General features: G+C 41.0%; 1 protein-coding gene across 2 annotated transcripts in view; it reads left to right on the top strand.

Moving 5' to 3' along the window:
• Positions 1–7,124, top strand: part of TMEM209 (transmembrane protein 209) — a 65,464-nt gene extending 58,340 nt beyond the window's left edge. For both annotated transcript variants that reach the window (XM_053716380.1, XM_053716381.1), the window contains exon 15: positions 5,914–7,124. In XM_053716380.1, coding sequence (XP_053572355.1) covers positions 5,914–5,971 — 58 coding nt within the window. In that variant the 3' untranslated portion in view covers positions 5,972–7,124. The remainder of the gene's footprint in view (positions 1–5,913) is intronic.
• The last annotated feature ends 6,687 nt before the right edge of the window (positions 7,125–13,811 follow it).

Raw genomic sequence — 13,811 nt, 5'->3', positions numbered from 1 at the left:
TTGGTGAATTTTGAACAATTCCTTCATACTTTTTCACATTTTCAGTAATAAAGTGTGTTCAGTTTAAAATTTAAAGTGACAGTAACGGTTTTATTTTAAAACGTTTTTTGTACTTTGTTATCAAGTTTATGCCTGTTTCACATGTCTGAACTATCAGATAGACTATGTTCTGTATGTGGGGAAGCCAAGGTTCCTTCTCATTTAAATAGATGTGATTTATGTGACACAAAATTTAGAGAAAATGATGCCCAAGATGATTCCTCAAGTGAGGGGAGTAAGCATGGTACTGCATCATCCCCTCCTTCGTCTACGCCAGTCTTGCCCACACAGGAGGCCCCTAGTACATCTAGTGCGCCAATACTCCTTACTATGCAACAATTAACGGCTGTAATGGATAATTCTATCAAAAACATTTCAGCCAAAATGCCCACTTATCAGCGAAAGCGCGACTGCTCTGTTTTAGAAAATACTGAAGAGCATGAGGACGCTGATGATATTGGTTCTGAAGTGCCCCTACACCAGTCTGAGGGGGCCAGGGAGGTTTTGTCTGAGGGAGAAATTTCAGATTCAGGGAAAATTTCTCAACAAGCTGAACCTGATGTGATTACATTCAAATTTAAATTGGAACATCTCCGCGCTCTGCTTAAGGAGGTGTTATCTACTCTGGATGATTGTGAGAATTTGGTCATTCCAGAGAAATTATGTAAGATGGACAAGTTCCTAGAGGTTCCGGGGCCCCCCGAAGCTTTTCCTATACCCAAGCGGGTGGCGGACATTGTAAACAAAGAATGGGAAAGGCCCGGCATACCTTTTTGTCCCTCCCCCTATATTTAAGAAATTGTTTCCTATGGTCGACCCCAGAAAGGACTTATGGCAGACAGTCCCCAAGGTCGAGGGGGCGGTTTCTACTCTAAACAAACGCACTACTATCCCTATAGAAGATAGTTGTGCTTTCAAAGATCCTATGGATAAAAAATTAGAGGGTTTGCTTAAAAAGATGTTTGTTCAGCAAGGTTACCTTCTACAACCAATTTCATGCATGGTTCCTGTCACTACAGCAGCGTGTTTCTGGTTCGATGAACTAGAAAAGTCGCTCAATAAAGATTCTTCTTATGAGGAGATTATGGACAGAATTCATGCTCTCAAATTGGCTAACTCTTTTACTTTAGACGCCACTTTGCAATTGGCTAGATTAGCGGCGAAAAATTCAGGGTTTGCTATTGTGGCGCGCAGAGCGCTTTGGCTAAAATCTTGGTCGGCGGATGCGTCTTCCAAGAACAAATTGCTTAACATACCTTTCAAGGGGAAAACGCTGTTTGGCCCTGACTTGAAAGAGATTATTTCTGATATCACTGGGGGTAAGGGCCACGCCCTTCCTCAGGATAGGTCTTTCAAGGCTAAAAATAAACCAAATTTTCGTCCCTTTCGCAGAAACGGACCAGCCCCAAGTGCTACATCCTCTAAGCAAGAGGGTAATACTTCTCAAACCAAGCCAGCCTGGAGGCCAATTCAAGGCTGGAACAAAGGTAAGCAGGCCAAGAAACCTGCCACTGCTACCAAGACAGCATGAGATGTTGGCCCCCGATCCGGGACCGGATCTGGTGGGGGGCAGACTTTCTCTCTTCGCTCAGGCTTGGGCAAGAGATGTTCTGGATCCTTGGGCGCTAGAAATAGTCTCCCAAGGTTATCTTCTGGAATTCAAGGAGCTTCCCCCAAGGGGGAGGTTCCACAGGTCTCAATTGTCTTCAGACCACATAAAAAGACAGGCATTCTTACATTGTGTAGAAGACCTGTTAAAAATGGGAGTGATTCATCCTGTTCCATTAGGAGAACAAGGGATGGGATTCTACTCCAATCTGTTCATAGTTCCCAAAAAAGAGGGAACATTCAGACCAATCTTAGATCTCAAGATCCTAAACAAGTTTCTCAAGGTTCCATCGTTCAAAATGGAAACCATTCGGACAATTCTTCCTTCCATCCAGGAAGGTCAATTCATGACCACGGTGGATTTAAAGGATGCGTATCTACATATTCCTATCCACAAGGAACATCATCGGTTCCTAAGGTTCGCCTTTCTGGACAAGCATTACCAGTTTGTGGCACTTCCATTCGGATTAGCCACTGCTCCAAGAATTTTCACAAAGGTACTGGGGTCCCTTCTAGCGGTGCTACGACCAAGGGGCATTGCAGTAGTACCTTACTTGGACGACATACTGATTCAAGCGTCGTCCCTACCACAAGCAAAGGCTCATACGGACATTGTCCTGGCCTTTCTCAGATCTCACGGGTGGAAAGTGAACGTAGAAAAAAGTTCTCTATCTCCGTCAACAAGAGTTCCCTTCTTGGGAACAATAATAGACTCCTTAGAAATGAGGATTTTTCTGACAGAGGCCAGAAAATCAAAACTTCTAAGCTCTTGTCAAGTACTTCATTCTGTTCCTCTTCCTTCCATAGCGCAGTGCATGGAAGTAATAGGTTTGATGGTCGCGGCAATGGACATAGTTCCTTTTGACGAATTCATCTGAGACCATTACAACTGTGCATGCTCAGTCAGTGGAATGGGGATTATACAGACTTGTCTCCGACGATACAAGTAGATCAGAGGACCAGAGATTCACTCCGTTGGTGGCTGACCCTGGACAACCTGTCACAGGGGATGAGCTTCCGCAGACCAGAGTGGGTCATTGTCACGACCGACGCCAGTCTGGTGGGCTGGGGCGCGGTCTGGGAATCCCTGAAAGCTCAGGGTCTTTGGTCTCGGGAAGAATCTCTTCTCCCCATAAATATTCTGGAACTGAGAGCGATATTCAATGCTCTCAAGGCTTGGCCTCAGCTAGCAAAGGCCAAATTCATACGGTTTCAATCAGACAACATGACGACTGTTGCGTATATCAACCATCAGGGGGGAACAAGGAGTTCCCTGGCGATGGAAGAAGTGACCAAAATCATTCAATGGGCGGAGACTCACTCCTGCCACTTGTCTGCAATCCACATCCCAGGAGTGGAAAACTGGGAAGCGGATTTTCTGAGTCGTCAGACATTTCATCCGGGGGAGTGGGAACTCCATCCGGAAATCTTTGCCCAAATTACTCAATTGTGGGGCATTCCAGACATGGATCTGATGGCCTCTCGTCAGAACTTCAAGGTTCCTTGCTACGGGTCCAGATCCAGGGATCCCAAGGCGACTCTAGTAGATGCACTAGTAGCACCTTGGACCTTCAACCTAGCTTATGTATTCCCACCGTTTCCTCTCATCCCCAGGCTGGTAGCCAGGATCAATCAGGAGAGGGCATCGGTGATCTTGATAGCTCCTGCGTGGCCACGCAGGACTTGGTATGCAGACCTGGTGAATATGTCATCGGCTCCACCATGGAAGCTACCTTTGAGACAGGACCTTCTTGTTCAAGGTCCGTTCGAACATCCGAATCTGGCCTCACTCCAACTGACTGCTTGGAGATTGAACGCTTGATTTTATCAAAGCGAGGGTTCTCAGATTCTGTCATTGATACTCTTGTTCAGGCCAGAAAGCCTGTAACTAGAAAAATCTACCATAAAATATGGAAAAAATATATCTGTTGGTGTGAATCTAAAGGATTCCCATGGAACAAGATAAAAATTCCTAAGATTCTATCCTTTCTTCAAGAAGGTTTGGAGAAAGGATTATCTGCTAGTTCTTTGAAGGGACAGATTTCTGCTTTATCTGTTTTACTTCACAAAAAGCTGGCGGCTGTGCCAGATGTTCAAGCTTTTGTTCAGGCTCTGGTTAGAATCAAGCCTGTTTACAAACCTTTGACTCCTCCTTGGAGTCTCAATTTAGTTCTTTCAGTTCTTCAGGGGGTTCCGTTTGAACCCTTACATTCCGTAGATATTAAGTTATTATCTTGGAAAGTTTTGTTTTTGGTTGCAATTTCTTCTGCTAGAAGAGTTTCAGAGTTATCTGCTCTGCAGTGTTCTCCTCCTTATCTGGTGTTCCATGCAGATAAGGTGGTTTTGCGTACTAAACCTGGTTTTCTTCCGAAAGTTGTTTCTAACAAAAACATTAACCAGGAGATAGTCGTGCCTTCTTTGTGCCCGAATCCAGTTTCAAAGAAGGAACGTTTGTTGCACAATTTGGATGTAGTTCGTTCTCTAAAATTCTATTTAGATGCTACAAAGGATTTCAGACAAACATCTTCCTTGTTTGTTGTTTATTCTGGTAAAAGGAGAGGTCAAAAAGCAACTTCTACCTCTCTCTCTTTTTGGCTTAAAAGCATCATCAGATTGGCTTACGAGACTGCCGGACGGCAGCCTCCTGAAAGAATCACAGCTCATTCCACTAGGGCCGTGGCTTCCACATGGGCCTTCAAGAACGAGGCTTCTGTTGATCAGATATGTAAGGCAGCGACTTGGTCTTCACTGCACACTTTTACTAAATTTTACAAATTTGATACTTTTTGCTTCTTCTGAGGCTATTTTTGGGAGAAAGGTTTTGCAAGCCGTGGTGCCTTCCATCTAGGTGACCTGATTTGCTCCCTCCCATCATCCGTGTCCTAAAGCTTTGGTATTGGTTCCCACAAGTAAGGATGACGCCGTGGACCGGACACACCTATGTTGGAGAAAACAGAATTTATGTTTACCTGATAAATTACTTTCTCCAACGGTGTGTCCGGTCCACGGCCCGCCCTGGTTTTTTAATCAGGTCTGATGATTTAATTTCTCTAACTACAGTCACCACGGTATCATATGATTTCTCCTATGCAAATATTCCTCCTTTACGTCGGTCGAATGACTGGGGAAGGCGGAGCCTAGGAGGGATCATGTGACCAGCTTTGCTGGGCTCTTTGCCATTTCCTGTTGGGGAAGAGAATATCCCACAAGTAAGGATGACGCCGTGGACCGGACACACCGTTGGAGAAAGTAATTTATCAGGTAAACATAAATTCTGTTTTTAATGTGCACTAATGGTACATGTTGTTGAGAATATATATGGAAAATATAATAATGGTGAATTCACAAATGAAAATTTTTAGATGTTGTGTTTTTTTTTTTATAAATTAAAGTCTTAAACGTCTGAACCTTACGTCACTTAGACTTTAGTGTAATATTATAAGTCATTACAGTGTGGCTGTTAGGATCCTTGCTACTTTGTGAGTTAGCACTTTTTAAAACCTTGACTTCCAAGTTGTCATTTAACATCAAGTTTTTTTTTCTCCCCTGAAAACTACATTTTTGGACATGGGTTTAAAGGTGACCTGAATTGTTTAGAGCATAACTTAAAAAAGAAATACATCCCTAAAGGTTTGGGAGGAATGGATAGTTTGGGAGGATACTGTTAGAATGTAGACGAGAAGGAGTGTTGGAAACCAGGACTGTTGGGAAATAGATACAATTATAGACCGGCCTCGTGAGACCACTCTTCTTCTCTCTCTCTCCTTTTCTTCTCTCCTTACTCTCTGACCTCTTCTCTTATCCCCCCCACTATTTCTACTATTGCTAAATTGGAAATTCCAGTAGTTTACCACGGTCTCAAGTTATTGGACCACACCTGATCTTCATAGAATTGATCTGACAAGTGCATTTTTTTTTTACATACTGTCCATTTGTTATTGCTACAGTATCTGTTTTACTGGGAAAACTTCAATAAAAAAATATTTCAATAAAAAAAAATTAAAAATCCCAATTTACATATGATTTTTACTTTGTTTTTAATGTGTCTTTTGTTGAAGAGCATGGCTAGGTGGGCTGAAAAACCCGCTTTTGTCTTCGGCGCTATAACAGTATATACATTGTCACTTTATGCCTGAATTTGTAGACTAAGAAGTTTCTTTTTATACATTATAGAGGGCAGATTTTTTTATTTAAATTATTTTCAAAATAATATAATGCATTTTTATTTGTGATCTCATCTTTTTCTTTTTTTCCCTCTCTCTCCAGAAGAGTGAATCTTGGTCTATCCGGAGTGAATATTTTATGGATATATGGTGATCTTTGATAGTCGACCAATTTTTTTTTATTATAGGCATTTAAAGACATTCATGTTTGATCCTTTTGCTACTTGACAGTTCTTCAGATGGTCTGAAACGGGGTGTTTTAAAGTATACAACTTTTTATGACCTTTTTAAGTATCCATTTGTATATAACAATTGTTTTGTAAAACTTATGAAAAAGAAAAACCAATGGGGAATTTCTAGAGGGAAAATGACTACAGCTCAAAAATTGTGTGAATTTCATAGTCATTGTACATTATAGTTTGACTGGATAAACACATAGGAGTTGCCTCTGGGAAAATCCTTGGCGGCTGTCATCTCAGTTTCAAGATTTCACTTTATGGTCCTTAGTATTGAAATTGCCAACAGTTAAAAGAAGAATGTTTGGAAAAATGTACATTTGGTTTGTAGATTATTTTTTTATTAGAGTTGGGTCGGCAGAATGGTTTTCATATAACTTGAAAGGGGATGTGAGGATATTTATGCTTATGTTGCTGTTAAACTAGTTCTCAATCTGGCATGACCAGTGGTTAGAGATGTGGTGGTAAAAAGGGGCAGATGGATGTTGAAATGGTTATTAGCTTTTGCTAGAAGAATCGAAAGTTAAAGGGATACTAAAGCCCCAAAAAATTCTCTCATGATTCAGATAAAGCAGCTAATTTACTCCTATTATTTTTTTTCTTTGTTCTCTTGCTATCTTTATTTAAAAAGCAGGAATGTAACGCTTAGTAGCCAGACCATTTTTGGTTCAGAACCTGGGTTATGTTTGCTTAATGGTTTGCTAAATGTAGCCACCAATAAGCAAGCTCTGTCCAGGGTGCTGAACCTAAAATGGGCCGGCTCCTGAACTTTACATTCCTGCTTTTTAAATAAAGATAGCAAGAGAACGAAGAATTGATAATTGGAGTAAATTATAAAGTTGCTTAAAATTGCTTCTCTATCTAAATTATTAAATACATTTGGGCTTAATATCCCTTTTAAGTTTTGACTTCCATGCCCCTTTTAACTTTTTGTGTGCCAGTCAAGTGAAACACATGTTACACATCACTCCATTAATGCAACTTTATTTCTTCCTAAACAGTTTTTTTTTTTTTTCTTTGTTTTTTTGTTGTTGCATTATTTGTGAGCTGGTGCATGAAATAAAATCTCTAAAGTGTTTTTTTTTTTTAATATATTTTTGAGTATTAAACAAAATGTCATACAGGGATTCCATTATAAGGTAACATAAAAAACCCAGGTGATAAGTACCATAACAATGGAGTGGCATATGATCAAATAGGTACAGAAACTTAAAGATAGTGAAATACCATAATGCAGCCAACAATCACAATTGTACCTGTAGGATAACATAAGAGGAAAATATCAAATGTTCATCCTCGGTTTTCCACCTCCATAACATAGGTGAGGCCGCTTTGGACCTCCAACACGTCCATTAAGAAGTATAGCAGGAGGGTTTCTATAATATAGGGTCCCTTTTGGTTCCTTTTAGCACTATTGAAACATATTACTGTTCTTTGTAGCATATACATCTAGTATAAATAGTACAATCAAACATAAGGCAGGGGGTAATATTAAGTACAAGAAGCTTATTAACGGGGAAACATACAATAATCTGGCGGCATGAGAACATATGAAAGAGTAGCTGTCTCTGGATAGTTACTTGTGATAAACAAGATTAATATCCTATCTGATGAGGACAAGATATAGACTATGGGAACATATTAATCTAGAGTAAAAGCAACAATATTGTCACACATTCTTTATATATTATCCGCACCCAAAATACAAAATATTTGATCAATGTATTCATATGCCGTATGCTCTCTGCTCACCTAAAGTGCTCAATATAAGTATTTGCTGCTTAAAGATAGAATACTTGATTTTGAAGTTAAATGGGAAGGTTCCTTGGAATCTACGTTCCTATGTTTATCAGATAAACAAAAACTTTAGGGAGGGCGGAGTGATGTTTAGGAGGATCGCAGTTACAAAAGGGTCAAAATATTGAGACTAAATGGAAGCCAATGCACCAAGATTTTCGCTAGTCCCTATGGAGACCTATGTATGACATGTCTCTTAGATTTCCTTGGGGATCTTGGGTGTAACTTTTTAAATGTAAGATGTTCTTTTAGAGCTAACCATATATGATGTATAAGTAACTCTCTCAAGATGAGTCTATTTGGTAGCAAATTAGTTATCATAGTTAAGCAGCTCCAGCTCCACCCATGTATACAAATGTAACTGGCTATAGAAGCCAGGCGCTCCTAGATGAACTTGTTATATAGATATGCTGGGTATTGGATTACCTTTATATGAAAGCACAAAATAAACAATATGGCTTTCCCAACTGGGGAAGTATATACTTATGTTGCTACTTGGATAGGCATAATTATCTCTATAATGCTATTGTTTACCGTAATATAGGTGGTCTAGGAGACTGTATTGTAGTTGTGCAAATAAAATACCCTAAAGTATAACTATATCAGTATATATGTATTATCTTTGCTAGGCCACAGGTAGGTAGATGTCTCAAACCTAGCTCCGCTAGTATTATGCATTCGCTCAGACATTGGTATATACGCACATAAAACGGCAGCATTTTTCACTTAATATTGGCTAATTGGGTGCCTAGTGTGTATGTGTGTGTGTATATATATATATATATATATATATATATATATATATATATATATATATATATATATATATATATATATATATATATATATATATATATATATATATATATATATATATATATATATATATATATGGAAATGCCCATTATATATTTAGGGTCTGATACTAAGGATGGGAGCTATTTAGCCCTGCATAACCTGGACCTTGCTCTTGTATGGAGAACCCAAAATGTACCGGCTTAAAAATGAACAGTAGCATCTAGAATGTACATTATACAGCAGAAAGCATTCAACCAACTATAAAAACATCATGTATTTAAACATTATAAGAATAATTACTGATTGCAGACTGGAGCATCAGGTTCAGCTTAAACATTCGCCCTTTAACAATGAAAATATACAAAACTTTGGGTAGAAACATTATGAACTAACAAGTTTATATAATACTAAGTAGTGTAATATGACTAGCGATTATGATCTTAACATAAATTACTGAGGTGTAAACCTTTACAATCCACAGAAATCCAGTCTGTCAGCTATTGGAATACATAGCTTCAGATACTGTCCTCCAAAATGTAATCCACCCTGTTGTATAGCTCTTCCATGGCAGTGGATGTAAAGGCTGGGATGCAGAGAATAACCTCGTTCTCCAACATTGGTGTGTCAGGTCCACGGCGTCATCCATAACTTGTGGGAATATTCTCTTCCCCAACAGGAAATGGCAAAGAGCACAGCAAAAGCTGTCCATATAGCCCCTCCCAGGCTCCGCCCCCCCAGTCATTCTCTTTGCCGCTCTGAACAAGTACGGAGATAGTGAAGAGTATGTGGGGCCAAGAAGCCTGCTGCTACTACCAAAACAGCATGAAGGGGTAGCCCCTGATCCGGGACCGGATCTAGTAGGGGGCAGACTCTCTCTCTTTGCTCAGGCTTGGGCAAGAGATGTTCAGGATCCCTGGGCACTAGAAATAGTCTCTCAGGGTTATCTTCTAGAATTCAAGGAACTACCCCCAAGGGGAAGGTTCCACATGTCTCACTTATCTTCAAACCAAATAAAAAGACAGGCATTCTTACATTGTGTAGAAGACCTGTTAAAGATGGGAGTGATACACCCAGTTCCAACTGTGGAACAAGGTCAGGGGTTTTACTCAAATCTGTTTGTAGTTCCCAAAAAAGAGGGAACTTTCAGACCAATTCTGGATTTAAAAATTCTAAACAAATTTCTCAGAGTTCCATCGTTCAAAATGGAAACCATTCGAACAATTTTACCTACAATCCAGGAGGGTCAATTTATGACTACCGTGGATTTAAAGGATGCGTATCTACATATTCCTATCCACAAAGATCATCATCAGTTCCTAAGGTTCGCCTTTCTGGACAAACATTATCAGTTCGTGGCTCTCCCATTCGGGCTAGCCACTGCTCCAAGAATTTTCACAAAGGTGCTCGGGTCCCTTCTAGCGGTTCTAAGACCAAGGGGTATTGCAGTGGCACCTTATCTGGACGACATTCTAATCCAAGCGTCGTCTCTTTCCAAAGCAAAGGCTCATACAGACATTGTTCTAGCCTTTCTCAGATCTCACGGGTGGAAGGTGAACGTAGAAAAGAGTTCCCTGTCTCCGTCGACAAGAGTTCCCTTTTTGGGAACAATAATAGATTCTTTAGAAATGAAGATCTTCCTGACAGAAGTCAGAAAGTTAAAGCTTCTAAACGCTTGCCAAGTTCTTCACTCTATTCTGCAGCCTTCCATAGCTCAGTGCATGGAAGTAGTAGGGTTGATGGTTGCAGCAATGGACATAGTTCCTTTTGCTCGAATTCATTTAAGACCATTACAACTGTGCATGCTCAAGCAGTGGAATGGGGACTATACAGACTTGTCTCCAAAGATTCAAGTAGACCAGATGACCAGAGACTCACCCCGTTGGTGGTTGACCCAGGATCACCTGTCCCAGGGAAAGAGTTTCCGCAGACCAGAGTGGGTCATTGTCTCGACCGACGCCAGTCTATTAGGCTGGGGCGCGGTCTGGGATTCCCTGAAAGCTCAGGGTTTATGGTCTCGGGAAGAGTCTCTTCTCCCGATCAACATCCTGGAACTGAGAGTGATATTCAATGCTCTCCGGGCTTGGCCTCAACTAGCGAAGGCCGGATTCATAAGATTCCAGTCAGACAACATGACGACTGTAGCTTACATCAACCATCAGGGGGGAACAAGGAGTTCCTTGGCGATGAGAGAGGTATCCAAGATCATCAAATGGGCGGAGGATCACTCCTGCCACCTATCTGCAATCCACATCCCAGGAGTAGACAACTGGGAGGCGGATTATCCGAGTCGTCAGACTTTCCATCCGGGGGAGTGGGAACTCCACCCGGAGGTGTTTGCCCAGTTGACTCAATTATGGGGCATTCCAGACATGGATCTGATGGCGTCTCATCAGAACTTCAAGGTTCCTTGCTACGGGTCCAGATCCAGGGATCCCAAGGCGACTCTAGTGGATGCATTAGTGGCGCCTTGGTCGTTCAACCTAGCTTATGCGTTTCCACCGTTCCCTCTCCTTCCCAGGCTTGTAGCCAGGATCAAACAGGAGAAGGCCTCGGTGATTCTAATAGCTCCTGCGTGGCCGCGCAGGACTTGGTATGCAGACCTGGTGAATATGTCATCGGCTCCACCATGGAAGCTACCTTTGAGACAGGATCTTCTAGTACAAGGTCCATTCGAACATCCAAATCTAGTTTCTCTGCAGCTGACTGCTTGGAAATTGAACGTTTGATTTTATCCAAGTGTTGGTTTTCAGATTCAGTGATAGATACTCTGGTCCAAGCCAGAAAACCTGTGACTAGAAAGATTTACCATAAAATATGGAAAAGATATATCTGTTTGTGTGAATCCAAGGGATTCTCCTGGAGTAAGATTAAAATTCCTAAGATCCTCTCCTTTCTCCAAGAAGGTTTGGATAAGGGATTGTCAGCGAGTTCTCTAAAAGGACAGATTTCTGCTTTATCTGTCTTGTTACACAAACGACTGGCAGCTGTGCCAGATGTACAAGCTTTTGTACAGGCTTTGGTCAGAATCAAGCCTGTTTACAGACCCTTGACTCCTCCCTGGAGTCTAAATTTAGTTCTTTCAGTTCTTCAAGGGGTTCCGTTTGAACCCTTACATTCCATAGTTATCAAGTTACTATCTTATGTTTTTGGTTGCTATTTCTTCTGCTAGAAGAGTTTCTGAATTATCTGCTTTGCAGTGTGATCCACCCTATCTGGTGTTATATTCAGATAAGGTTGTTTTGCGTACCAAGCCTGGTTTTCTTCCAAAAGTTGTTTCCAACAAGAATATTAACCAGGAAATAGTTGTTCCTCCTTTGTGTCCGAATCCAGTTTCAAAGAAGGAACGTTTGTTACACAATTTAGATGTAGTCCGTGCTTTAAAGTTCTATTTAGAAGCAACAAAGGATTTCAGACAAACTTCTTCTTTGTTTGTCGTTTATTCTGGTAAGAGGAGAGGACAAAAAGCTACTGCTACCTCTCTTTCTTTCTGGCTGAAAAGCATCATCCGATTGGCTTATGAGACAGCAGCCTCCTGAACGAATCACAGCTCACTCTACTAGGGCTGTGGCTTCCACATGGGCCTTCAAGAACGAGGCTTCTGTTGATCAGATATGTAAGGCAGCGACTTGGTCTTCTCTGCACACTTTTGCCAAATTCTACAAATTTGATACTTATGCTTCTTCGGAGGCTATTTTTGGGAGAGAGGTTTTGCAAGCCGTGGTGCCTTCTGTTTAGGTAACCTGATTTGCTCCCTCCCTTCATCCGTGTCCTAAAGCTTTGGTATTGGTTTCCACAAGTAATGGATGACGCCGTGGACCAGACATACCAATGTTGGAGAAAACAGAATTTCTCCAACATAGGTGTGTCCGGTCCACGGCGTCATCCTTACTTGTGGGATATTCTCTTCCCCAACAGGAAATGGCAAAGAGCCCAGCAAAGCTGGTCACATGATCCCTCCTAGGCTCCGCCTACCCCAGTCATTCTCTTTGCCGTTGTACAGGCAACATCTCCACGGAGATGGCTTAGAGTTTTTTAGTGTTTAACTGTAGTTTTTCATTATTCAATCAAGAGTTTGTTATTTTCAAATAGTGCTGGTACGTACTATTTACTCAGAAACAGAAAAGAGATGAAGAATTCTGTTTGTATGAGGAAAATGATTTTAGCAACCGTAACTAAAATCCATGGCTGTTCCACACAGGACTGTTGAGAGCAATTAACTTCAGTTGGGGGAACAGTTTGCAGTCCCTTGCTGCTTGAGGTATGACACATTCTAACAAGACGATGTAATGCTGGAAGCTGTCATTTTCCCTATGGGATCCGGTAAGCCATGTTTATTACTATTGTAAATAAGGGCTTCACAAGGGCTTATTTAAACTGTAGACTTTTTCTGGGCTAAATCGATTGATTATTAACACATATTTAGCCTTGAGGAATCATTTTATCTGGGTATTTTGATATAATAATATCGGCAGGCACTGTTTTAGACACCTTATTCTTTAGGGGCTTTCCCAAAGCATAGGCAGAGTCTCATTTTCGCGCCGGTGTTGCGCACTTGTTTTTGAGAGGCATGGCATGCAGTCGCATGTGAGAGGAGCTCTGATACTTATAAAAGACTTCTGAAGGCGTCATTTGGTATCGTATTCCCCTTTGGGTTTGGTTGGGTCTCAGCAAAGCAGATACCAGGGACTGTAAAGGGGTTTAAAGCTTAAAACGGCTCCGGTTCCGTTATTTTAAGGGTTAAAGCTTCCAAAATTGGTGTGCAATATTTTCAAGGCTTTAAGACGCTGTGGTGAAAATTTGGTGAATTTTGAACAATTCCTTCATGTTTTTTCGCAATTGCAGTAATAAAGTGTGTTCAGTTTAAAATTTAAAGTGACAGTAACGGTTTTATTTTAAAACGTTTTTTGTACTTTCTGATCAAGTTTATGCCTGTTTAACATGTCTGAACTACCAGATAGACTGTGTTCTGAATGTGGGGAAGCCAGAATTCCTATTCATTTAAATAAATGTGATTTATGTGATAATGACAATGATGCCCAAGATGATTCCTCAAGTGAGGGGAGTAAGCATGGTACTGCATCATTCCCTCCTTCGTCTACACGAGTCTTGCCCACTCAGGAGGCCCCTAGTACATCTAGCGCGCCAATACTCCTTACTATGCAACAATTAA

The sequence above is a fragment of the Bombina bombina genome, chromosome 6, assembly GCF_027579735.1.
Source record: "Bombina bombina isolate aBomBom1 chromosome 6, aBomBom1.pri, whole genome shotgun sequence".
Lineage (NCBI taxonomy): Eukaryota > Metazoa > Chordata > Amphibia > Anura > Bombinatoridae > Bombina > Bombina bombina.
This window is presented reverse-complemented; position numbering and strand designations above follow the sequence as displayed.